This window comes from Euleptes europaea, chromosome 1, assembly GCF_029931775.1.
Source record: "Euleptes europaea isolate rEulEur1 chromosome 1, rEulEur1.hap1, whole genome shotgun sequence".
Taxonomy (NCBI): domain Eukaryota; kingdom Metazoa; phylum Chordata; class Lepidosauria; order Squamata; family Sphaerodactylidae; genus Euleptes; species Euleptes europaea.
The window spans coordinates 63,767,558-63,792,186 of NC_079312.1; the positions used below are offsets into that span (position 1 = coordinate 63,767,558).

General features: G+C 39.8%; 1 protein-coding gene across 1 annotated transcript in view; it reads left to right on the forward strand.

Moving 5' to 3' along the window:
• Positions 1 to 227: 227 nt before the first annotated feature.
• WNK2 (WNK lysine deficient protein kinase 2) overlaps positions 228 to 24,629 on the forward strand; it is a 131,216-nt gene continuing 106,814 nt past the window's right edge. The window contains exon 1 of the mRNA XM_056851596.1: positions 228 to 1,052. Coding sequence (XP_056707574.1) covers positions 228 to 1,052 — 825 coding nt within the window. The remainder of the gene's footprint in view (positions 1,053 to 24,629) is intronic.

Below are 24,629 nucleotides of genomic sequence, written 5' to 3' on the forward strand. Positions count from 1 at the left end.
TTGAGCTGAGCTGGGGAGGGAGAGGGCCTTTTCTTTCAACGCTCCGCCCCTGGAAGGCATGCTTGGGAGGCGAGTTTGGAAAGCGGCGGCGGCGGGGCGGCCCTCCTCCTCCTGCTGCAGGTGGTCGCCGCCGCCGCCGCGCTCCCAGCCGGGCGGTGTCAGCCTCCGTAAGCGCTTTCCCTTTCCCTTCCGCCCGGCAGGTGACTCGGCCGAGTTCCCGCCCCAGGATGGACCGTGATGAGCCCCTCGCAAGGAGGACCGCATCGCCGGCGGCGGCACCACCACCAGCACCGTCTTCTCCAGGCTCGGCTGTCATGGAAAGTGGGGGCAATGCCAGACGGGCCCCTCCGCGGAGGGCGAGCGGAGGCGGCGAGGCTGCAGCTGCTGGGGCGGCTGCAGCGGCCCCTGTCGCTCCGGCTCCTGCGGCTGGGAAGGGCATGAATATTGATGGGCCGAGCGGCGGCGGCGGCGGCCGGGCGGACAAGGACCCTGCCGCGATGCCGAAAGGAGGCAGAGCCGCGGCCCCGGCCCCTCTCCCCCGCCTGCCTTACGCCAAGGATCCCAAACTGGTCCACCAGCGCTTCCTGCGGAGGAGCGTGGTCGACTCCGACCAGGAGGAGCCCACCTTCGAGCCCGCCGAGCCAGAACAGCAGCAGCAACAGCAGAAGAAGATCCTCCTCCTCTCCAAAACCAGGAGGATCATCGCCGAGAGGGTCAAGGCCGGCCAGCCGGTAGTGGAAGAGAAGGGGCCGGGGAAAGAGGCCGTCCCGCAGGCCGAGGTCCCTGAAGCCCTCCCGGCCCGCGGCCCGGAGAAGGAGGACAGCAAGGATGCGGAGAAGAAAGAGGTGCCGGAGCCCTCCAAAGAACAGAGCAAGTCTAAGAGAGAGGAGGCTGAGGAGGAAGAGGAGGAGGCCGACATGAAAGCTGTGGCCACCTCCCCCGACGGCAGGTTTTTAAAGTTTGACATAGAGCTTGGAAGAGGGTCTTTCAAAACAGTCTACAAAGGGTTAGACACGGAGACTTGGGTGGAAGTGGCTTGGTGTGAACTTCAGGTAAGCTGCTTCAGCAACTCTTTGGATGTTGTGGGGGTGGCCCTGCTTAAATGTCCTGGCAGCTAAGGACAAAGTGCATCTGTCAGCTATAAAAGCTTTGTAATACTCACCATAGCTTATCTTACCCGGCCTAACTATAGCTCAGTATTTTCATTGGCTCCCACCCTTCCCCCCCCCATCATATGCATACTCACTCCCCCTACGATTAACCCTCTCAGTCCTGGCCCGTACCACAGAGAACATGCTGGAGGTGTAAAACAATGATGTTTTACAATTGAAAAGGGGGGGGGGAATAAAGTGTCCATACTGTGGCTATGCTAAGTAAATATCATAGAGGAATCCCACAGGTTCAGATTGTGTCCATTTTTTTAGTGGTTGTCTCTGTCTTGTACTTTGGAATTGCTTTGACTAGAAATAACAGTTTTTTTCCAGAATAACATTGCAGTTAATTGCAAAACAGTTATTTTATTTTGAAAAATAATCCTTGATCTCATATATTTGTTAGTATTTAAGGTATGTAGCATCCATCTCTTCCTTTATTTTTACAATGGCAGATCACCTTATTTCAGCGATAGAACATGCTACATAGGCAGTGCGATCTGGTGTATGTTTATTTAGATACATTGAATTGAGTATAATTTACCCCCTACTAAGAGCATTTAGAATTCCAGCCTTAGTTTAGTGACAAAACTTTTTAAAACATCCCAAATGTATTGGGAAACTGAAACTTTATAACCTTTTGCTCTATGTAAAGGGTCCAAGTAAATGAAAAAACTTTATTAGACATCTTCCTTTTTAAAAAAGGTTTGTTATATGATTTATAAAGGGAATTAACCTGTTTACTCTTGCATAGTTTATCTGTTTATTCTCTGTCTGAATGCCCTATTTTTAAAGTTTCGTAGTCATGAGATGAAGGCTATTTGTTTAGTTAAATGTTATATAAACTGTATGAGCAAGGGTTGATAAGGGATTTTCTGTCCCTCACATTCTTTTTCAACAGTGCAATCCTGAAGAGAGTTTACACCCTTCTAAGTCCACTGATTGGAAGAGTCCCCTGGGTCTGTTTTTATTTACAATAGACCCAGTTTTAATTAGCCCGTGCTCAAATGACAAAAAAAACTTTTAAGACTTTTTAAAAAATCCACTACTGTTCCTTTTGCGTGCTTGGGTTTTGTTGCATAGATAATTTTAGGCATTTTACATTAAATGCCATAGTATGAATCCGTCCAGGTGTTTGCCTTTGGATTTGTGCAGCCACTATTATCAAAATGTAGAATTAGTACTCATGATGCCTAGAGCAATGACTAATGGACAGGATAGATGCTTCAAATACCTTTGCAAAGTTTGCAGGCAACAAATAGTACATCCTTTTCATTCCAGTGTGATAGGGTGATGACTGGATGTATATTTGTCTTATTTATTGTATGCTGTTTTCTTGTCACACAGTAGACTTATAATGCTAACTTATAAATCCAGTGCTGGTAGGGTTTTATTCTTTGAACCAGAAAGAATCTATACAGGGTTTTTTAAATCCTGAATTCTATTGCAGTTTACACAGGCCCACAGAGCCAAAAGTGTGATATGCTGCATCATTAGAATTAGGTAAATTAAGCTGCAGTCATGTTGAAGGCCTTGGAAGGAACTAGAGAATAACAGCAGACCTAGCACATCAGTTTGTAATAGAAGCAGATGGTATTGTGGAAGGAAAGCTACGTCCTGAATCAGTTCTTTGGTTATGCTTGAAAGGGAGATGCAATTATACCTGTCTAATTCAATTTAGCAAGTATTCAAGTTACAAGACTACAAGCTGGCTGGAGATAGTCATTACGTTGTCTACTTCATAAAAACATTTGTTTTTCAAAAAATTTAATTTGGTTGCTTTGTACATACTTCCTACAGTTCTATGATATTCCCTTCTATGGAATGGGGTAACTAGAACTGATCATAGTGTTAATACATGGTATAAATCACAAATTTAAATAGCTCAATTTTTAAAAAATCCTTCCAATAAGTCAAATACTGGATTAGTGTTTTAAAATGCTGCAGTATGCTGCAATATATTAATATATAATAATTAAATAGCACCTGTCTGAATACAGATCATAGTGGGGCTTCACTGTGTACTTCCATCCATTATGAAAAATACTGCTTCATTCTGTTTCTGTCTTTTGACTAATTGAATGTTTAAAACAGTTCTCTTCTGCTTAAATTTTCATAAAAGCCTTTGATCTCAACGACTGTGGTTAACTTCTGTTTGGAAACTAGATGTTTAAACACTTAAGATGAAAATCTTTCCAAATATACCAGCCTTTCTAAGATGTTTAAATCATTGAAAGGGATAAAATGCTGTCTTTTGGAATATTGGATTATTTACAACTGTAATTTTGTACTGGTTAGAATCATTGCATAAAAATGATGTGTGAAGGGAATTGATTTTCCCTAAAATAATGTTTAGGCTTGGAACTGTTGGACTGCTGTGAAAAACATCTGCTTGAGTCGTTGGAGAGCTACAGAACTCTCAGGGCTAGATGAACCAATAATCTGTGTTGGTATAAAGAAACTTCATATTTTCATCTGGTTTACCACCTGTGTATTTCAGAACCACATGTGTGGTGGATAATGTGGATACAAATGACACCCACATATCAGGCCAGGTGATACTGGTTGGCAAGAGACCATGTAATCTTTGGCTTTGCTAGTGTTTACAATATATATGGATATAGGAATTGGATGAAAGCAAGCTATAGGGAAGTTGGCTCCCTGGTTAAGTGCAGCCAATAGGTAAAGGGATGCACAATCCTTGTTTTCTACTAAGCATATGTATATCATACATGTACCTGAAGAAATGCAGTTTGTGAAGTGGCTTTCAATTTTCTGTTAACTAATGAAAAGTAGTTTGGACAAAAGCAGGGCTTGAATTCATTGTGTCAGAATACATTTCCAAGGATCCGTTTGAAAGAAGCAAGATGGTGTTCCATGTATATTTGAGTTATGTAATCTCAGTGGCATGTTCAGTGTGATTTTTTCAAAGCACAGAGCTGTACTCTCTCCCTTTGGCTGGCATTTGTATCTTTATTTAGAATAGCTGGAACATTCTATGTTTCTTGCAAACTGTTTTAGGCTTTTTCTTGGTAGAAGAACATGCTCTGTTGCCAGTTCTTTAAAAAATATTCATGCTGACTTCCCTTCTGTTCCATATAGGAAGCTATTTCATTTGGGGTGGGGGGTGACAACTACCACAGAAACCTGCCTGTGTTGCTACTCTTTCTTATTACACAGGATGAGGCTCTAAACTCTGTGGAGGAAGGTTGATATAACAATGTAGCAAATAACAGCCACCACCATGCTTCCCTCTGTGCCTCCCCTCATGCCAATCAGACTTTGCTAAAATGACAAATGAAAACAAATTGAAAACAAGAAGAGTTGGTTTTTATATGCCAGTTTTTTCTACTTTTTAAGGAGAATCAAACCGGTTTACAATATCTTTCCCTTCCTCTCCCTACAACAGACACCTTGTAAGGTAGGTGGGGCTGAGAGAGCTCTAAGAGAACTGTGACTAGCCCAAGGTCACCCAGCTGGCTAAACCAGAGCGGCAAAACCAACCCAGTTCACCAGATTAGAGACTGCCGTTCATGTGGAGGAGTGGGGAATCAAACCCGGTTCTTCAGATTAGCGTCTACAGCTCCTAACTACTATACCACGCTGGCTCACTCAAATAAATCAGCCAGGTCCATTGGTGCCTAGGAATACCAGGGCCCTGGAATTCCTCCATTTTCAATGGCTTTGTTTGTAGTCAATCTCCATAGTGGCAGATGAATCCAAATGGTAGAGAGATACTTGGTGTACTGCAAGGTTTCATGAGCTAAGCTTGGCATACAGGAATCTATTCTGCAGTGGTCCAAGACTATAGATGTACAATTTCTGGTTTTACATATCATTGTAACCTGCTTTGAGTTCCTTGTTGGGAGAAAGGTGTGTTCAGATTTCCTAAATAAATAATTGACTGAAGTATTCATGTGTCTGAGAAGTTCTGTTTTCAAATTATGGGGTCCGTTGCCAGGAATTCCTTTCCCCACTGCTTTGTTTCTTTGCTGGTACTCAGCTATCAATGCTTGCTGTCCTTGGAATTTGCAGAGGGATGCATTTTGAAACACACGTGCAACAGCGGTACCAATAATTGTTAGCACACTTCTGTCTGGTCACAGGAAAAAATCAGGGTGTTTGGGCATGAAGAGCTGGCAGACTGGAGATGGGGGAGAACTATAAGAGCTTGGGGATCAACAAAACTGGAAGCGGTGGTGACAACGTGCCAAAGGTCTATGTCAGAGATTTGAGATTTTAAGAGTTTCGGCTATTGTTCTAGTCATATAGGCAAGACTTAGGTGCATTTAAAGTTTCTAGATAAACTGCTGCAGCATTATGACTGCCTTCTTTGACAAAGATTTGTGTGCTGGTAGGGGAGAGGAGGAGAGATGGAAATACTGCAAACTCCCTGGAAAATACTGCCTTCCATATTGGAGCCAAAGGCACAACTACAGTCATATTCTGTCCTCCACCAAGTACAGCTTCTGTTTTGGATCCTATAACATAATCATTCTGGTCTCTAGTGCCTATGGAGATTAAAATGCAGAGTTCTGTAACTGCTCAGATGTGTATAATTGCACTGTATTTTTTTAGGTAGTGAGAAGATGCATTAAATATAGTGCAGGGGCTCTAATTAGTTGTAAGTACGCATGTTTAATGATAGCACCATTTTGGTAAAGTGATTGATGTGAGCATGAAGAGTAAAGCCAATATGTACCGTAATGAAATGAAGTGGTAATATGTCAGTTTCAAGTAAAGGAACTCAGTCCTTGCTGAGTTGCAAGTAATGGAAAGTTCCTTTGAAATCAATTGTTGTGAGGACGCTATCAAAAAAGAAAAATCTCTTTGTTCTGTATTTTCTGCTTTAATAAGATATAAAACATTTCTTGAAGGAATGTTGAGAATTAAGGATAGAATCAGATAGCATGGTGTTCATTTTTATTGCCTACTAGAATGACTCTTGCATCAGTTCAATGGAGATTATTGCGCACTGAGTTTAGTTTTGTTCCAGATGTTTGTCTTTGGACTCTTTAAAATAACAATAACTCTTATTTAACGAAACAGCTCTTTTTTTTTTTACTTTTAAAGTAAGCATGGAGGTTTGAAAACATACTGAGCTGGTTTTGGAAAACAAGATGGAAGATTAACAAAGATTAAGTTAACAACTTTTTCCCTAAAAGGATTTTCTGAATAGTAGGAAAGTTCACATCACTACATTACAAGAACATATGCAATTTTTAGTTTATTAATATGTTTGGCTTAGTCTATATTATTTCATTTTTGAATAATTGATAACTGATTAATGATTTCTAATGTGAATATATAATTCAAGATTGTTAGCAGATTGCATACACGGCATATAACTAAATATGGTGAATGGACCACAGGCTAAGGGGAGTATGGTCTAATGTGAAACAAAATAAACTCTATTTTTCTCTTGCTTTAAGCACTGGGGATTATTGCAATGTGAGGGAAGCAGTGATGTCCTGCTTTCCATGTATGTACTGACTGCTGAAGATAAGGGGTAGGATTTCTGTTTCTGTAATTCACCCCTTCATAAATTATAGCAGTCATTTTTCTTCAGTTGGCCATTGCTGCAATATTTTCCACTTTGGTTGGCTAGTCAGTGATAACATGGCTACATTTCTTTTGTGGACAGAAGTCTGGCATTTTTTGGGGGGGGATATGGTATATAGCATTTTTGAAAAAAAGTGTTCTAAAAGTTGATTTTTCAAAAGTTCTAATACTCTATCATATTTCTTGTGATGGACATGAACTGAACCAAAAATTAATAATGTCTTGTTTGTGGCTTCCTAAAGGCACCTGGTTGGCCACTGTGTGAACAGACTGCTGGACTTGATGGGCCTTGGTCTGATCCAGCAGGGCCTTTCTTATGTTCTTATATTAATAGTGAAACCCAAACCAACACCAAACAAACAAGATACATAGTCCCAATTCAGAGTATTGGTTCAGACTACAGTGTAATTGTAAGCAGTGCTATACCCTTCTAAGCCTGTTGACTTAAATGGGAATAGAAGAGCACTATGACACACACATAGTATCCAACTGGAATAAAGCAAAAGCTTAATGCGTTGAATCCTATGAATCAATTGCCCCCAAATGGAGGAGGAGAGACAACACCTTATCCTGCTTCACTGCAGCTGCCACACGCCTTTCCTCCATGAGGTTTACTTGACCCTTCAGCATGGCCTTTTCTGTGGGTCACAGAGGGAAAGTTAAGGGAAAGCCACTTCCACGAGCACCATAATCTTCTGGTTTATAGAATCCAGACCATTATCTCAGAGAATTTTTTTTTGTTTAGGCATATTCATTCCGTACTCTTGAAAGGTTGGAAAATAGCAGGTTGGGGTGATGCCTGTTGCTACATTTATATCCCATTTTTGTGTATAAACATGGAATATTCATTCATGTATTCATTCATATTTATTCATTTACTTACATATTTTCATTCTTCCCATCTACCGAACTGGTTCTTGGAATGGCTACGGATATCCCACCTTGAGTCTTTTTAAAAGAAGTGTAAAAATTCTAAAATAAGTACATACAATATTGATGTCCAATCCATGTACAAATTAATTAAAATTAAGTCAAGTCTTTGCCACATGCCTTTAGTTGATCAAATTATATCAGTTCTGATCCAACGTCACTGGCTTCCACTTCATTTTTGACCCTTGATTATTTATTAAACATTTCCATGTCACCTCTCCACCCAAACTGGGTCAGTACCCAAAGCAGCAAACACTGAAATATTTCAGCATTAAAAACATTTACATTGAAGAAGTAGGGGAGCTGAAGACAGGAAGCTCAGAGATGGGATAGAATAAAAAAGGCAGTGGGCAAAGTGGTAGGAATTAAAGAGAACGTTGGGAAGGAGAAGAGATGGAAAAATAGAGGAGTAAGGGGGAAGGGAGTAAGGGGGAAAATAGAGGAGTAGGGTCAAGGTAGAACCTGTGATGGATTTTTTAATAGTCAAAGGAACTGAAAGAAGCAAGGAACCCTGGGTCAGGGAACCTAAACTGCAAAGGTGCCTTGGATGTGTACAACAGCATATTGATTTGAACTAATCGACACATTTTTGACTGCTAGTGTATATTAGCAATTATTTCTGTTATGGATTTGGAACCTAGTAGGACTTTGAGATGGGCCAGGATTCCTAATTATTTGTTACAGCTGTTGGTATAGCAATAGTGTCTTGATGATATATGACCTAGTTTCTTGAGCAATGCAGTTAATGTATCTTAAATTGTTAGAGCTGTATTATTAAATGTATTATTTAGTTCTATTGACTTGTGAGTGACTTCTAAGTATATGAAAGCTACAGTTTCAGCAATTTTAAAAGAGCTGTGGACTATTTCTTTTCTTAGTACAAATTATTGAAGTCAAATCTTAATAAAAAGAAGCAGATGCCAGATGAGTAATGTGGAGAATGAAATATGTATAGCTTTACAACATTTGGAAAATGGGCAGGTGGCCCAGTTTTTAGGGTTGGTTGCTCTCTGTGCAACCTCTCTGTTTAAATTTGCTGCAATGGAGCATGGATATGGTGCCAGCTCCTTTGATCAACTCAAGACAAAGCATGGACTTCCTGCTTTGTAATAAGGCATGATCCAGCCAAAGTGAAATACCTTTACCACTGAAAATAAACATTAGCTTAACTAGGTGTATACAAATTTGGGAAATGCTTGCACTTATCCAAGAAATCATGAGTGTCATGAAGCTGATAGAATGGGATATTCCTGCCTGCCTCTCCCTCCAATTCCTGCTCACTGAGACCCTAAAGTTCTGCTCATGGAAATCGAGGGGCCATCACAAACAAAGTGAGAGGAAAGTGGGCATTAGCAGATGAGGTAGAGGAAATTGAAAATCACTCTTACCTCCTCTGCTGATGGAAGCCATGGGGGGAGGGAACTCTACCCCACTCTGGTGAGAAAAAAGGTCAGCAGTTTTGGGTCATACTGAAAAACGAGATACTTCCTTACATATCAAACTGAAATTTTGTTTACTACTTTAAGAATGTAAAATGGTTTTTCTACATAGGTCTGCCACCATGGTTTTGTGGCAAAACATCTGCTTTTCGTGCAGATTGTCCTAGGTTCAATCCCTGGCATCTCTTGTGAAAGGGGTAAGGTAATTGGTGATGTGAAAGACCTCTATCTGAAACCCTGGAGAGCTGCTGCCAGTCAGAGTAGACAATACTGAGCTTGTTAGTATAATACTTATTATTATTGTTATGAATAAAGTTTAAATTCTTCAGCTTTCATTAAATCAATAATTATAAATGTGCCTCCTGTTTCAGAGCCTGGCAAATAGAGAAAAAATAAAATCTGAAAAGAAGATTATCAATGGTAAAATTATGGTAAAAATGGTGTTTAGGTAAGGAAGTAGTATTTAGAGTCAGTGTTGTGATGGACAGGAGGTTGTCTAGCCTCTGAAGGGAAAATCAGCCACTCAGATGAGCCTCTAGGAGTGCTGCTCCAGCACCCAATCAACTTCAAGAAGAGGGATGATGTTGGAGGGAACAGAGGAGAAAGAGGAGTTGAGTTCTGCCTCAGGGAGAGAGCAGTTTCAGCTCGGGTCTGGCTCAGGAAAAAGAGCAGACAGAGTGAAGGGCAGTGTGGCAGAGAGGTTTAGCTGGCTCTCTGGGAGAGAAGAGAGTGCTCGATTGTTAGGCCTGTCTCTGGGATGAGCAGACCTTGTACAGTTTAGTCTGACTCTTGGGAAAGGGCAGGCTGGTGTGGGTGGAATCCTGTGTGTGAGAGAGGATGGCTGGTCAATAAAAGTCTGTTTGTGCCTGAAAGCATTGTAGAAAAGTCTAACTATTCCCTGAAGTCATAACCAGTTTAAATTTTTGTGCCTCAGCCATGTTTCTACATTGTTTACCTGGAGATTTGTGCTACTGGTTTGTTCCTTTAAAACTAACCTGTAAATAAATAAATCTTGTGGTTGTTTATATAATAACCCATATATTAATCATGCTATTGTTTATATATTAACCCAGTCTTAGGGATCTCAATCTCCTTGTGTACCACGTTTGTCTTGCAGTAACAGAAGAAAATCCTGATTTTAGTAAAAACAATAAAAAATGATCCTTGAATATTGTAAACATGTCTTAATGCTAGTGTTTATGGTAAATTAGGGAATGCAGTCAAACATTACAGTAAGCATATGTCTCATAGTTATTGTACAGAAAAACTAGTTTTCCTGAATTTCTATAATAAGTGCTATGTATAATCCATACCTACAAAATAAAATTCTGTACTCAGGCTTATCTAACTGTCATACCATTAAAATTGCATTCTGTGATCTATATAAATCAAGGATAATTTATTTTTTCATGATTTACAGTGCCATTCTAAGCAGACTTACACCCTTCTTAAACGCACTTTAAGAAGTGGTGTAAATCTGTTTAGGATGCCACTGTTATTCTGGTTCTGTTAGTTTTGTTAAGAGAGCGGTAAAGAGTTATGCAGGGTACTCAGGTACCTCCCCAATAAGAAATCTTGTCTAAGCTTCTACAATTTCAGTAGGTATTGACACACAATTCTATCTTGGAAACTATAAAGGCTTAGAATATCAGCTTTCCATAGCTGAGATGCTGCACTCTGTACCCAGTGATCACATTCTGTATTCTTGCGGAGTCATAGCAAACATACAGCACTGAGGACAATGTATCCTTGAAAATATTAATATAATTTTGTATCTTTTTCTAGGAACATGTGTCCTAAACTTTGCTCACTTTTAAATTTAGCTTTTTATCGATTCCCCAAAAAAGTGAAGAGCTAGGTGAATTGAAGCAAGTTTGTCAGCTCATTCATGTAAATTTCATTCTTGATGTTTTTTATGAGTGTTTCCACAGTTGACTAGTTTCTTTCAGATAGGAGAACCTGAAACAGAAATGAAACAAGACGAGTCAGAGACTTTGTTATACAAAAGCTTTGCCATTGTATTGCAGGAGTTAAATGCATAACACATTTCTCAGATGCACTTCTGAATCAAATACATGGAACAGGACAAAGTAAATAAAAAGTGGGAACAATACATTGAAGAACTATACAGAAGAGATGAAAGGATGAAAGATTCCTTCCAAGAAGAATCTTTTGAAGAACCTACAGTTTTAGAAAGTGAAGTGCTTTCTCTGCCCTGGTCCCTGCCTGGTGGAATAGTCTCCCCAGTGAGATCAGGGCCCTGCAGGATCTTCAAGATTTCAACAGGGCCTGCAAGACGAAACTATTCTGCTGGGTTTATGGTTGAGGCCAGCTATGGTTCTCCCTATAAATAATTGCCTCTCTAACCCCCCCCCCCACACACACACTGCTGACCTTCCCCTCTTGTTTTACACCATCTTGGGGTTTTGTCCATCTGCTCACCTGGCTGCAGCCGGATATTCTTTTGGCGCCATTGGGCATCTTTGCCCTTATTTATTAGAATTGTATTGGGCTGTTTTAACCATAGTTTTAATGTTTTTACTCTGTTTTTATCATATGTGGTGTTCTTGTGAGCCACCCTGAGCCCGGCATTTGGCTTAGGAGGGCAGGGTAGAAATGTAATTAAATAAATAAAAGCTGCACAGAGAGCAGCTGGGAGAAACAAATCACCAGGAGCAGATGGGATATCAATAGAGCTATTCCAAGCCACAGAATATGCCAACAAATATGGAAAACAAAACAATGTCCCACAGTCTGAAAATGGCCAATTTACATTCAAGTTCATCAAAACAGGAGACGTCAAAGTTTTCAGCAACTATTTCTCAAGCAAGTAATGTTTTTGACTGTGTGGATCACAAAAAGCTATGGTTGGTTTTAAAGGAAATGGGTGTGCCACAGTATCTGATTGTTTTGATGCACAACCTGTACCCTGGACAAGAGGCTACTGTTAGGACAGAATATGGAGAAACAGAATGGTTTCTAGTTGACAAAGGTGTTACACGAGGATGTATTTTATCTCCCTATGTCTTCTATCTGTATGCAGAATGTGTCATAAGGAAAACTGGATTAGATTTAAATGAAGGTGGAGTGATAATTGGGTGGAGGAACATTAACAGTTTGAGATGATATTACATTACTAGCAGAAAACAGCAAAAATTGAAATGACTACTGCTGGAAGTTAAAAGAGAAAGTGTCAAAGCGGGACTACAACTGAACATCAAGAAGACAAAAGTAATGACTACTGGAGAATTACTCAACTGTAAGGTGGACAATGAGGAAATTGAAATTGTTTAAGACTTTCTATTCCTTGGCTCCTCATCAACCAAAAGGGAGACTGCAACCAAGAAATCAGAAGAAGATTGAGACTGGGAAGGGCAGCCATGAAGGAACTAGAAAAAAAAATCTTGAGTCTAATCTAAGGATGTGTCACTGGCAACCAAGATCAAGTTAATTCATGCCATAGCATTCCCTATTACTATGTGTGGATGTGAAAGCTGGACAATGAAGAAAGCTGTAAGAAAGTTGTTTCCTTTGAAATGTGGTGTTGGAGGAGAGTGTTAAAGATACTGTGGACAGTCTAAAAAACAAACAAGAAGTTTCTAGATTAAATCAAGCCAGAACTGTCCCTAGAAGTTAAAATGACTAAACTAAGGCTATCATACTTTCTTCACATTATGAGAAGACAAGAATAACCGGAAAAGACAATCATGCTAGGAAAAGTTGAAGGCTATTAAAGACACTGCATGTCTTTTTTCAACCATTGGAGATAGGGAGAAATGAAGTCAGTGTGTGCTTAATGTTTACAGTGATGAAAAGTAGTTGATGTGGCTTCCCTAATTACTGGAAGGCTGTAACACTTTCATCTGATGCTGACATCTTCTTATATGTAGAGATCTAAACATGTATATATCCTAGTGTGTTCTATTAATTCTGAGGGAGCAAACTATCTTATATATTAGGAAATGAAAGATCAATTTCAAAACTGAATGTTGTTTGTACCATTAAAAACTATTATATAGAAACAGTAACCCGTGCAATTGCTGCCTGATAATTAAGCTACTTGGAATGTATGTTATCTGCTCCATTTTTGTAAACACATAAAATAATTTCAAGCTTTCTTCAGTGAATGTGAAGAAAAACATTCACATATTTCTACTGCTCAAAAGCCATTGTGGTGTTGTGGTTAGAGTGTCAGACTAGGATCTAACAGCACATTCCTGAGAGGAAAGCCTGCGCCGGGCTTAGGAGGCAATCCAGTGGTGTTGCCTCCTAAGGAGGTTTCGGCACTGCCAAAACCTCTACCCAGCGCAAAAAGCCCGTGCAACCCTCATAGGGGCATTCCTGAGCCAAAACATTGGCCCCGGCCAGCGCCAGAATGCCTCCCGGCTCGCTGCCATGGCCTGTGCCAGTGGGAGGCTGCGGCGGCGTCTGGGCCCAGCGCTGCCGCGGCGGCTGGAGACCAGCATCTGGCCCTGAACGCCGGCGATTGGGCCACTCACGCTGGCTTTATGGGGCCCTGCGCCGGCAGAGGCCTTCATCGGCCTCCTAAGGGCTTTGGGCACGCCCACTGGCATGCCTCAGGAATGGTCTGTATCCCCCTCTGTCATGGAAGCATGCTTGGACCAGTAACACAATCTAACCTACCTCATAAGTTTGTTGTGAGGATAAGATGGAGGAGAGGAGAATGATGTGTACTGCTTTGGGTCCGCATTGGGGGGAAGAGGGATATTAATGAAGTAAATACGTAAAATTTGATGTGCAATTTACTAATAATGAATGGATAGAAGCACATTTGCAGTCTTTATGATACTGGAATTTTTTTGGGTGAGTTTCCTAAAATACAGGAAAGCATAGAAAAGTAAAATTGGCACTTGCAACTGGGACTTGTGAGTAACTAAATAGGGGCGTGATGAAAGTGTTTTCACATTTGTTAAGAGATCTCTTCTCTTACACAGTGATTCTTTCTTTAATGATTCTGCTCGAATCTTAAGCAGGACCACACTAAAGCACAACGGCTAAAATATTTAATATATTCCCCTTATCCTTTAAAATAGGCAGCCTATATATATGTGTGTGTGTGTGTATATGTATATATATTGCAATCTTTACCATCTCCAATTTGTTATTTAAAAAATTCAGGTAGGGTGAGTTCTTTCTATTATCAAATGACTCAACCAGTCTTTATCAACCTCAAATAATGGACAGTGAAAAAACAAGTGACATTGTACCTATACTGCCAGACCCACAAGGGCAGATCCTATTGAAAATAGAACTTTACTAAATCTGCCCTTCAACTCAGGTGATGGCAGAGAATTCAATTGGGCCATCATATAGGCTCTCCTATACTTGGGAAAAGTTAACAGATTTAAGTACTCTGCATACTTTGTGGGAAAATACCCCAAAGAGGGTTGAGCAAGCTCTCTGTGCTCTATTGTGCACACTATTGTAATATAATAAAATCAAAGTTTTTTAAAAATCTGAGTCACCACCCTCCTACAGAGTGATACTAAAATATAGCGTTCATGAAATACTAAGGCAGTTTATGCTCACAGAATCGTAATGATCCTTGCTACCATCTGCAATTTTTTGGTAGATAAATTGGTTTATTCATGTTATGCTGTCTCAGCAATGTCTTGCATTATGATTGGCTAAGAACAGAAGGTATGACTTTATACTGGAAATGCTCTATAGTTCATGAGTATTGTGTTTCTATATGCCTGATTCAGATTTTTTTGTAGCACAGGGGGCTAGAAATAATATGCTTTAGATCTAACAAATGGAGCTAATTAACCACTTGGGTTCGAAGAAACCTACTTGTTTTCAGAAACGCAATCCCTAGCTCCATGCACAGGGGTGTACCTGCTTTCTTTTACCCTAAATGGAAAGAGCACCCTACACTGAGAAGGTTCTGCTAGCTGTAGCTTAGTAGTAGAAATCTTTGTAATGTGCATACACTGAAACATGCACAAAGGACTACTGGTTATGGAACAAAATAAAATGTGGCTTCAGTTAAGAAGTAAAAAATTTACTAGGATATCCAATAGACATTTTAAGTAACCATGCTAGTCTAAAGAAAAATTGAAAAGCTAAATCCATATAGTAACATTTATTAAGGCCAACCAAAATGACCACAGAGAGTAAGCAAGCTTCCCAGTTTGCCATAATGCTTTATCTGAATTAATGTTAAAAGAGGGGCTGGGATGATGTTTCAAGCTAGAAACGTGACACCTTTTTCTCTACCCCTCTTTGAAGTGTACTACAGACTTGGGAGCATTGGGATGAAGGATGAGGTTTATTTTTACCTTCTTCCCAGAATGCCAAGGGTGCCTGATGCCAATTTCACATTTTATTCCATTGCCTTAAATTAGGACTTTCCAAACCAGGAGGGGAGAAGGCCTCAAGATAATGGTGTGGAACATCTCCCAATCCCCCTTTAAAAACACACCACCTAATCGAAAGTTCTGGAGAACTTATCAGCATGCACACTGTTCTGTTGTGGTAGATCAGAATTAAAAAAAAACCCACATGGATTTTGTTTTAGGCTATTAGAGTACATGTTTTTGGTGTGAGAGCAAGAAACAGCTAAACTATGCAGGAGTAGGCAGGAATAGATAGATCTTAATTATGGAGAAGAATAAATTCCATCCACTTCAGAAAGAACTCTTTGTCAATGAGGTGTCAGATAGGTTTGTCTGCATGGTATGGGGGCTGCTAGCCAAGATTGTGTTTTGTTATGACTAATTTGCAAAAGCCAATAGTATAATTTAAAGCTGATTAAACACAGGTAAATACATGAACACAGATAAATACATGTCTGTTTACATGTTTTGTGAATCACTCTTCCTACTTCATATTGCGATAATAAATATTCCCTGTCTTTTACTAATATAAACTAGCCATTTAGCCTCTAGTAGCTACAGTACTAAAATAAAATAGCATTATTCCTTGCTTGCATTAAGTATTGACAAGTCTGCAGGGTCAATGTAAACTTGTGAGAAAATGTACAAAGGTTTTTAAAGAAAACAACAATTCGGTAGTGTGAAACTCTTTTTGAGTGGATGGGTCCCTTGTTAGTTTTATTATTGCCATCAAATTAGAGATGGATATCAAGAAGGTAATAATTCAGCTGATGTTATTAAAGTATGAACAGTCCCATTGGGAACTGAGGGATAAAGATTTGAGTTTCTCAACTCAATTAAAACGGGGTTTGTGTGGGAGGTAAAATGTCAAAAACAAAATACAGTCCATTGTTCTCATTTCTGATTTAGTTTGTGAACATGCCATCATTGGCTGCTCCTTATATAGGAAATGTTTTGACACTGATTTCATTGTGCTTTGTAACAGCACTGAATTTATGTAGAATGGTTACTGGTAAAAGGCGAAGTCTGTCTACATAACCACAAGACTGTGGAGTGTGTGAGTGTATTTGTACTCCTACTTCCTACCTCCTTTGCAACAGCCAGGATACTTTACAGTTTCAACAATAAATAGGGACTAGAGATTTATTCTGGAATTTAGGTTGGGTCTTTTGAGGATAATCCTGTCCAGTGTATTAGCATTTTCCTTGTTATACTTCATAGAGTTCATCTGCTGGAAGTATTTTGATATGTCTTGGTGTGATTCTTCTAAAAGCTTAATCTAGTATGTTTCTGCTGCTGAAGATACTGATGTGTTAAATCTGTTATATTGATTTTTTGCTTTGAAAGCTGCCATTTTGATGAGCACAAAAGTATTCTCGATCCTCCTCCCTGGGGTTTGATTCCACTTTTACATTTTTAAGTTTATTTGCAGCCCACGTTCCCTTGATCGGCTCTATTTTTATCAACAGAAGAAGAAGCAAGTATGTTGATACTGCCCCTCATTGGGATGCATATGCAAAATCACGTTGCATTGAAAATGATGCAGTATAGACATCCACATTTGGTTATGCATTCAAACTTACATCTGAATGCAAGTGTTGTTCTTATGTGCTTAATTTCTTTCAGGAGGCATATTTGGCATCCTAATGTGAAGGAAAGCCTACTCCCAAATACAGACACCTATTCCTTGAGAACAGGTTTACAACATTTTACAAAGGCTTGTTAAAATTGCTGAATGTGTGTGTGTTGGGGGATAGATTTGTATGGTTTGCAGAAAGTTTCCCTATTTTTGCTCAGAATTAATAAGCATCTGAAATATCTTCAGCTCCTCTTTTAATATAACAACATTAATTCATCCTGTCTTCTGAGCTGTAGGAAGTGACGCGAGAGCTGGCGAATTGTGCCAACGTCCAGGAATGACCACCAGAACCACTAGAGCTTATAGAAATGCAATTGTTTATTTACAGTGCTATATACACACTCTCTCCACCTTAACTCCCTACACAGACTCACAGAGTCTTACACTTATATACAATGCCATCACCAGGCATTGATTAGCAGTACATGCTTAGTCACTTTCCAGGTGCAACACCACACCTCAGCCTCTGGCTTCAACTGGATCTGGCCAGTATAATCAGGCCTCCTAAGGGCTTTCCAGGCCATTACATCAGCCTATGGTTGACAGATCCCTTCCATCTAAGTCTGCCTGTCACAGCTAATATGACAGCCTTGCATATTCCAACAGGAAGTTGGCTTCTGGTTACTCTGCTACCTGCTGAGCAGAAAGGAAAATAATGTCCATCTTTCCCTTTCTTGTACTTGAGTGACAAGAATCACCTGCCAAAATTCCAATCTACAAAACTATTAAATTTCTGATCTATTTTGCATCTTATAAACATCATTTTAGAGGGGTTATTAATGCAGTTTATTCAATATGTATGTTTCACCTTTTGAGCTACTTCCCTTGATAAAGTAGTGCCAGAGTTAAATACATGGCAATCCTCTTAGGGAACACCAGACATCACAAAATCATTACTCAGTTACATTTCTGCCTTCCTCAAGAATACTTTCTTCATTTGCTGCTCAGGATAGCAATAGTCAATAAGAGTGATTGGTTTTGTTGTTTTTGAAGTTTCATTATTGTTTCTCATGGTATGTATAGTATACCTTTTTGTGCTCATCCAGATCAGTATTAATTCTGTTACCATGCTCTATAATAACCTACAGACAATCTCATTAAGGAGTCTCAGATAAATATTATATGATAGAGGTCTCCCACATGACGTCTGTGGGTGGCACGGCGTCTACCAACAACTTTTCTGGCACCTACCAAGTGTTTTTAGGAAGTGGGTGGAGCCAGGTAGGGCTTTTGCCTAACAAGGCTTCTGATTGATTATAGGAGATTTGATTGGCTGTGCAGATATTGCTTTGGTAGGAGCTGCCAGCACAGCACAAGAATCTACACTATATTACTGAATTAAGCTGTGGCAATCAGTTTGTGGCTGGCTCTGCCTGCTGTGACAGCCCTTTAGTTGATGTGCCCACCATGCTGTTTCAGAATGCCAAATGTGCCTGCAGGCTCAAAAAGGTTGGGGATCCCTGTTATAAGACATGATGAGAGCCCCAACTCCCCTTGAATTTCCATAGCTTGAACTAATTCCATTAGGAAAGAATCAAACCACTTTAACACTGTCCTACCAAGTCCCAAATCTAACTCCATTTGCTTCAGGAGCATATTTTATGATCTACAGAAGAAGCCCCCAACCTTTTTGAGTCTGTGGGCACCTTTGGGATTCTGACACATGGTGATGGGTGCCTCCACAAAATGGCCACCACAGGAGGAAGTGCAAGTGCAGGGAAGAAGAGGGGACCCACAGAACCTCTTATTATTTTTGTGAACTAGGTTTATTTTAAAATGAATAAACCTCTCAGTTACAAGATGTTCTTAAGGTAGCAAGTATAAAGGCTTTTGGTTTGCTGCCATGAGGTAAATTTTGTAGCAAGCAAGTAGAACATGGAGATCACTGAGGCAGGAGTTGTGAGTAAATAACGAAGATTTATTTATTCACAGGTTGTTTTTTAACAATCAGCAGGACAGGTCTCCAGATTGTCAAAGGAGAAACATGGCTGAGGCACATAAATTTAAGCATTATGGATTCAGTGTGTGGTTTCAATTCTCTTTAATTCTTTGAGGAACAAATAGGCTTTTACTCGCTAGTCACTAGGTTGGATCCTTTCACACACAGGGTTCCACCCCCACCAGCCTCCCCTGTCCCAAGAGTGGTACAAGGTCTGATCATTACCAGAGAAGGGTTTAATAGTCAGGTACTTTAATCTCTCCCAGAGGTAGAGTTACACCACTCTGCAATGCTACCAGGTAGAGCTAACCTTCAAACTGTCTGCTCTTTTGCTGATGCGGACTCAAAATCACTGCACTCTTCAAGAGGTGGATCTCAACTCCTCCCTCCTGTGCTTTTCTCCAGCATTCCATTCATCCTTTGAAAGGTGATTGGATGCCGGAGCAGCACTCTCATAGGCTCAGGTGAGTGGCTGTTTTCCCTTCAGGAGCAGGACAGCCTCCTATCCATCACAGGTAATTTAAATATACACTGGGAAAGAGGGCTGAGAAACAATAAACCAAACACTGTGGTGGTAGCTGCCAATGAAACAATGTAGTTTTAATCTGCATAGATGATCAGATCTTCAGTGGCCAACAAGAAGGGTCAAAGGTGGATGTGTTAGCTACATAATCCTTGAATAGTTCTACCACAACCTGCTCAGTGGCCTGCCCCTCAAAATGCAAACAGGACACAAGATTATAATTGGCTAAGCTTCCTTCTTCAGTGAAGATGTTTTCTAACAGCTTCTCTTTTAGAAACAAACCCCATTTACCAGAGATGCATTCATAGTCATCAATAATGGAGACTTTATTACTTCCTCATGAGATTACAATAATCGTGCAGGGATCTAAACTGCTGGTGGTGGCCTTCACTTCCTGAAGCACTCTGTCAACGTAATTAGAAGAGATCAAACTTAAATGATCCTAACAATTACAACCAGACAATGCTGCAGACTCCCTTCCTGCATGATTTATTGATAAAGTGGCATCAGTAGCAGGAAACCCTAACAAATCCGTAGCCCAACCCACAGTCATCTTTTCTCCCACCTTCAGTCATCATGTATTACCAAACATAATGTATACACAACTGACAAAACTAATCCCACAACTAAGTGACAAAATTCAGCACTGATCTAGTGCCCACCACCTTGCAGAATATTTCTTTAATTTATACTCCACTTTCTCCCCAGTGGGACCCAAAGCGGTTTACATAGTTTTCCTCTTTACCCACTTCAGAAATCACTCGCAAATACCCAATGCTTGATCATTACTTCTGGGTCCAGCACTCAAAGCCCTTCCTCCTTGGCAACCTGAGGCAACCTGAGGCAATCAGTCAAAGCTTGATCCAAGGCACAGTAAAAAAAAAATCAGTCAACTATATGATTCAGATAGATATCTGTCTTCTTCCAAAAGACTGGGGAGTTTCTGGGATCTTAGGTGGACATCTGGGGCTGTCAAAAGGATTGGATTGATTTTGGGGGTATGGATGACCATGCTCACAGGAGAGGGGTGAATTCCAGAGCTCTGGTGGGCTTTGAATTGGTATTTGGTTTCAGCCAACAATCTCAATTCTACAAAATACAAGACATTCAGTTAAAAAATGATTAGTTTATAAAATAATACAATTTGTAATATACACGTGTAAAACTTCACAAAATAAAGTTACAAATCAACAAATTGCTCTCATTATAATTTAACTTTGCACAAAAATGAAAGTCCCTAACTTGGAAATAAAAAAAATACAGGCAGTGACATGGTAAATGTAAATTGCACAACAATAGCCACATTGGATGCAAAAGAACAACACTGAAACAGAATGCTGAATAGTATCCATACTAAAATTAAGAGGGAAATAGAAAGTGGTTTGTTGGCTTTGTAACTTCTTTATTTAAAGAGGTTTTTACCATGTTACAATTTGTATTCTTTCTTGAATTATTACTTTAGTTTAATACATAATTCCTAAACATTAATGTTCACTTGAGCATATGAGGCTGTTACTGTTTTGCTAATGAGAAATATTAAATTCTATAGTTACTTTGATGCAATTTATTTTAAAAGATTCCTAGTGTGTATAATGTTAAATATGAAATAATGTGTATTAAACCTTCTTTCTTAAGGTCTTTTTTTTCCCAGGATGACCAAAGCATTGTCTATCATTAATACCTAAAAACAACAACTGTGACCTGACCTGGATGGACCAGGCTAGCCTGATCTCAGAAGCTAAGCAGGGTCAGCTGGGGTTAATACTTGGATAGGAGACCATGAAGGAAATCTGGGACTGCTACACAGAGGCAGGAAATGGCAAACCATCTCTGTTGGTCTCTTGCCTTGAAAACCTTATGGGGTGGCCATAAATTGGCTGTGACTTGATGGCACTTTCCAGCCAACCCCACCCCTCAAAAACATCTGTATAAGGAATGCATGTATGCATTTATTATTACATTTCTATGTTACTTTTCTCCTCAGGGATCCAAAACAGTTTACAAAAATTACCAAAGTTAAGAGTATAATTGAAACAATTGACATGATCCCCCCCCCCATGCAAAAATGCATCCTGAACAGATTCTGTGACTATTGGAGACCCTAATACTGCAAACCTTGGGCTAAGAGCCCTGTGGCTCTTTCTCTTTGCCTTGTGCCTAAGGGCTCATGTCTCTAGCCACAGCCTCCCTTGTACCTGCGGGCCAGATGGAGACAAAAGCACAGCTGAAATGCTATGCAGCTGGCAATGAAGGTTACCGTGAACATTTAATTCTGAAACACAACCTACCAAAGGTAAATGATGACTGCATCTATTCTTGCTGCTATAGCCAAAACGTAAAAGTAGTGATCAATGCCGAAGAAGAGCAGTAGCATTTTAAAATCTGACATAGAACCTTCTAAATTAAAACATTGACTCATTATGTCAAGGTGAATGGCTAGCATGAAAGAAAAAAATTCCTTTTATGGGTGAATAACTAGATGTGATTCACAACATGCAGGTAATAATCACAGTACGGCACTGCTGTCAAGTAAAGGATTAAAACCTGTCATTCCTTAATGCAGTATTTCATTAATCCCTACTGGTAACCTTGCAGAGCAACAGCGAATCATCTCTTCTGCAGTCAAGCAATGTGGAAAAAACCTGTTTCCATGTATTATCTTCTAATTGTTCTTCATTTCTGTCAAATGCTCTGGCCTGAACCCATGTTTCACCTTCATATAGGGATAAATGCTTGTGGACTGTTAAAATCTGTTGAAACTGTTGAGTAGATTGCTTTGATAGCTTTAATCCTAAACCCAAAATCCAGTGTATATAGTGGTTTTTCAAATGAGATTTTTTTTCAAGGCTTATTACTGCCCAGCCCTGAAACCTGCATGTATCAAGTAAGGAACACTTCTTTAACTACCACAGTGCTTTTATTTGGGGAGCTGCCTCTAGGCAGTCTTCAGAAATGTCAGTTGATTTAAAATACGCCAGCCAGAATTACAACAGATAATAGAGAGTATATTTTTCTTGTATACAAGAACTTAATTGCTTCATAGTTTGTTTCTGGGCACAATTCAAAGTAGTGCTCTTAATTTGTAAAGCCTTAAAGGCCTGGGGCCAGTATACATAATCAGATCATCATCTGAGGATTTTGTCCAGATGCTCCTACCTTCAGAAGTCAGGTTGGTGGCTACCAGAGAGAGGACTTTATGAGGTGGTAAGCCGTGGGGCTTACTTGCTGTGAAGTGTTCCTGTAAGATTTCAACCTAAGTATATATTTTTGTGCTTGCCTTAATTATTTAAATTTGGTCTCATGTTTGTTTAATTGTTATTGTCTGCTGTTTAATGGTTTTAATTTGGCCGCACCACTTTCAGTATGCTCTTCTTTTTAATGCTGTATTAAAGTGTTTTAACTGGTCTTGCTGCTGATTGGTTATACTTATTGTTTGCTGTGGGTTTTATTACTGTATTGCTATTTTTATATTAGTCTGTGTTGCAAGCCTTTGATCTGATGGTTGGGATAGACATTTTTTAAACAAACGCATATACATATGACAGAAGAAATATTTCATATTTGGAGCAATCTGAAGCAAGTATACTCAGAAGTAAAACCCATTTTGTTATTAGAATTGTGACCATACACTTACCCAAAGATGTTTGAACTATTAACAGAACCTTGACAAAGTTTATATTGATTTAAATACTTTTTGCCAACATCTTTGTTTAATGTGATGAATGTTGAGTGTGTAAGTGCCGCCAAGTCACTTCCGACTCATGGCGACCCAATGAGTCAGTGTCCTACAAGATGTCCTATCTTTGACAGCCTTGCTCAGGTCTTGCAAACTGAGGACTGTGACTTCCTTTATAGAGTCAATCCATCTCATGTTGGATCTTGCCCTTTTTCTGCTGCCTTCAACTTTTCCTAGCATTATTGTCTTTTCCAGTGACACTTTCTTCTCATAATATGACCAAAGTGTGATAGCCTCAGTTTAGTCTTTTTAGCATCTAAGGAGAGTTCAGAATTGATTTGATCTAGAACCCATGTTTGTCTTTTTAGCAGTCCATGGTATCTGTAATACTCTCCTACAACACCACATTTCAAAGGAATTAACTTTCGTCCTGTCAGTTTCCTTCATTGTCCAAATTTCACACCCATACATAGTAATAGGGAATACTATGGCATGAATACCTTGATCTTAGTTGTCCATGATACATTCTTACACTTAAGAATCTTTTCTAGCTCCTTCATGGCTGCTCTTCCTAGTCTCAATCTCCACTCTTTACAGGCTTTTAAGCATGGGTTTTTTATCTTCTTTAAAAGCTGTTTTATAGTCTACCCCAAGCCCAAGGACTGTTGATCAGTGTCATTTTAGATCGCTCAGTTTGTTTTATACCCCAGAATGTTTTTAGTGGCCTGTTTTTATTAGTTTGTCATTTTTTAAAAAACAAATTGACTTCCTTTATTGTATTGTTTAGCTTTATTGGCTCATTTCATGTTATTGTGAACGTAGGCAGATCATGAGAGGGAGGGTAGGAAGGGTTGCATCAGGGTTTGACTCTTGTGGCCCTCTTTTACATGCCCAGGGAAATTCTGATTGCTACTTTGGGGTCAGGAAGCAATTTTCCTTCAGGCCAGATTGGCGAGGGATTCTGGAGGGTTTTTGTGTTTGGGCCATCTTCTGGTCATGGAGTAAGGGTCACTTAGGGTTTCCAACCTCTAGGTACTAAACCAAAAAAACCCAACACTATGACCAAGATTTTTTTTTGTTTTGTTTTTTGGTTTAGCTGCACTATTACAGCACAATTGCAATTTTTTGTTCAACTTCTAGGTACTAGCTGGAGATCTCTCGCTATTACAACTGATCTCCAGCCGATAGAGATCAGTTCACCTGGAGAAAATGGCCGCTTTGGCAATTGGACTCTATGGCTTTGAAATCCTCTCCCCTCCCCAAACCTTGTCTTCCTCAGTCTCCACCTCAAAAACCTCCCACTGGTGGTGAAGAGGGACATGGTAAACTTAGGGTCAGTGGGAGGTATGGGGGGGAAGGTAGTTGTGAATTTCTTGCATTGTGCAGGAGGTTAGTCTAGATGACCCTGGTT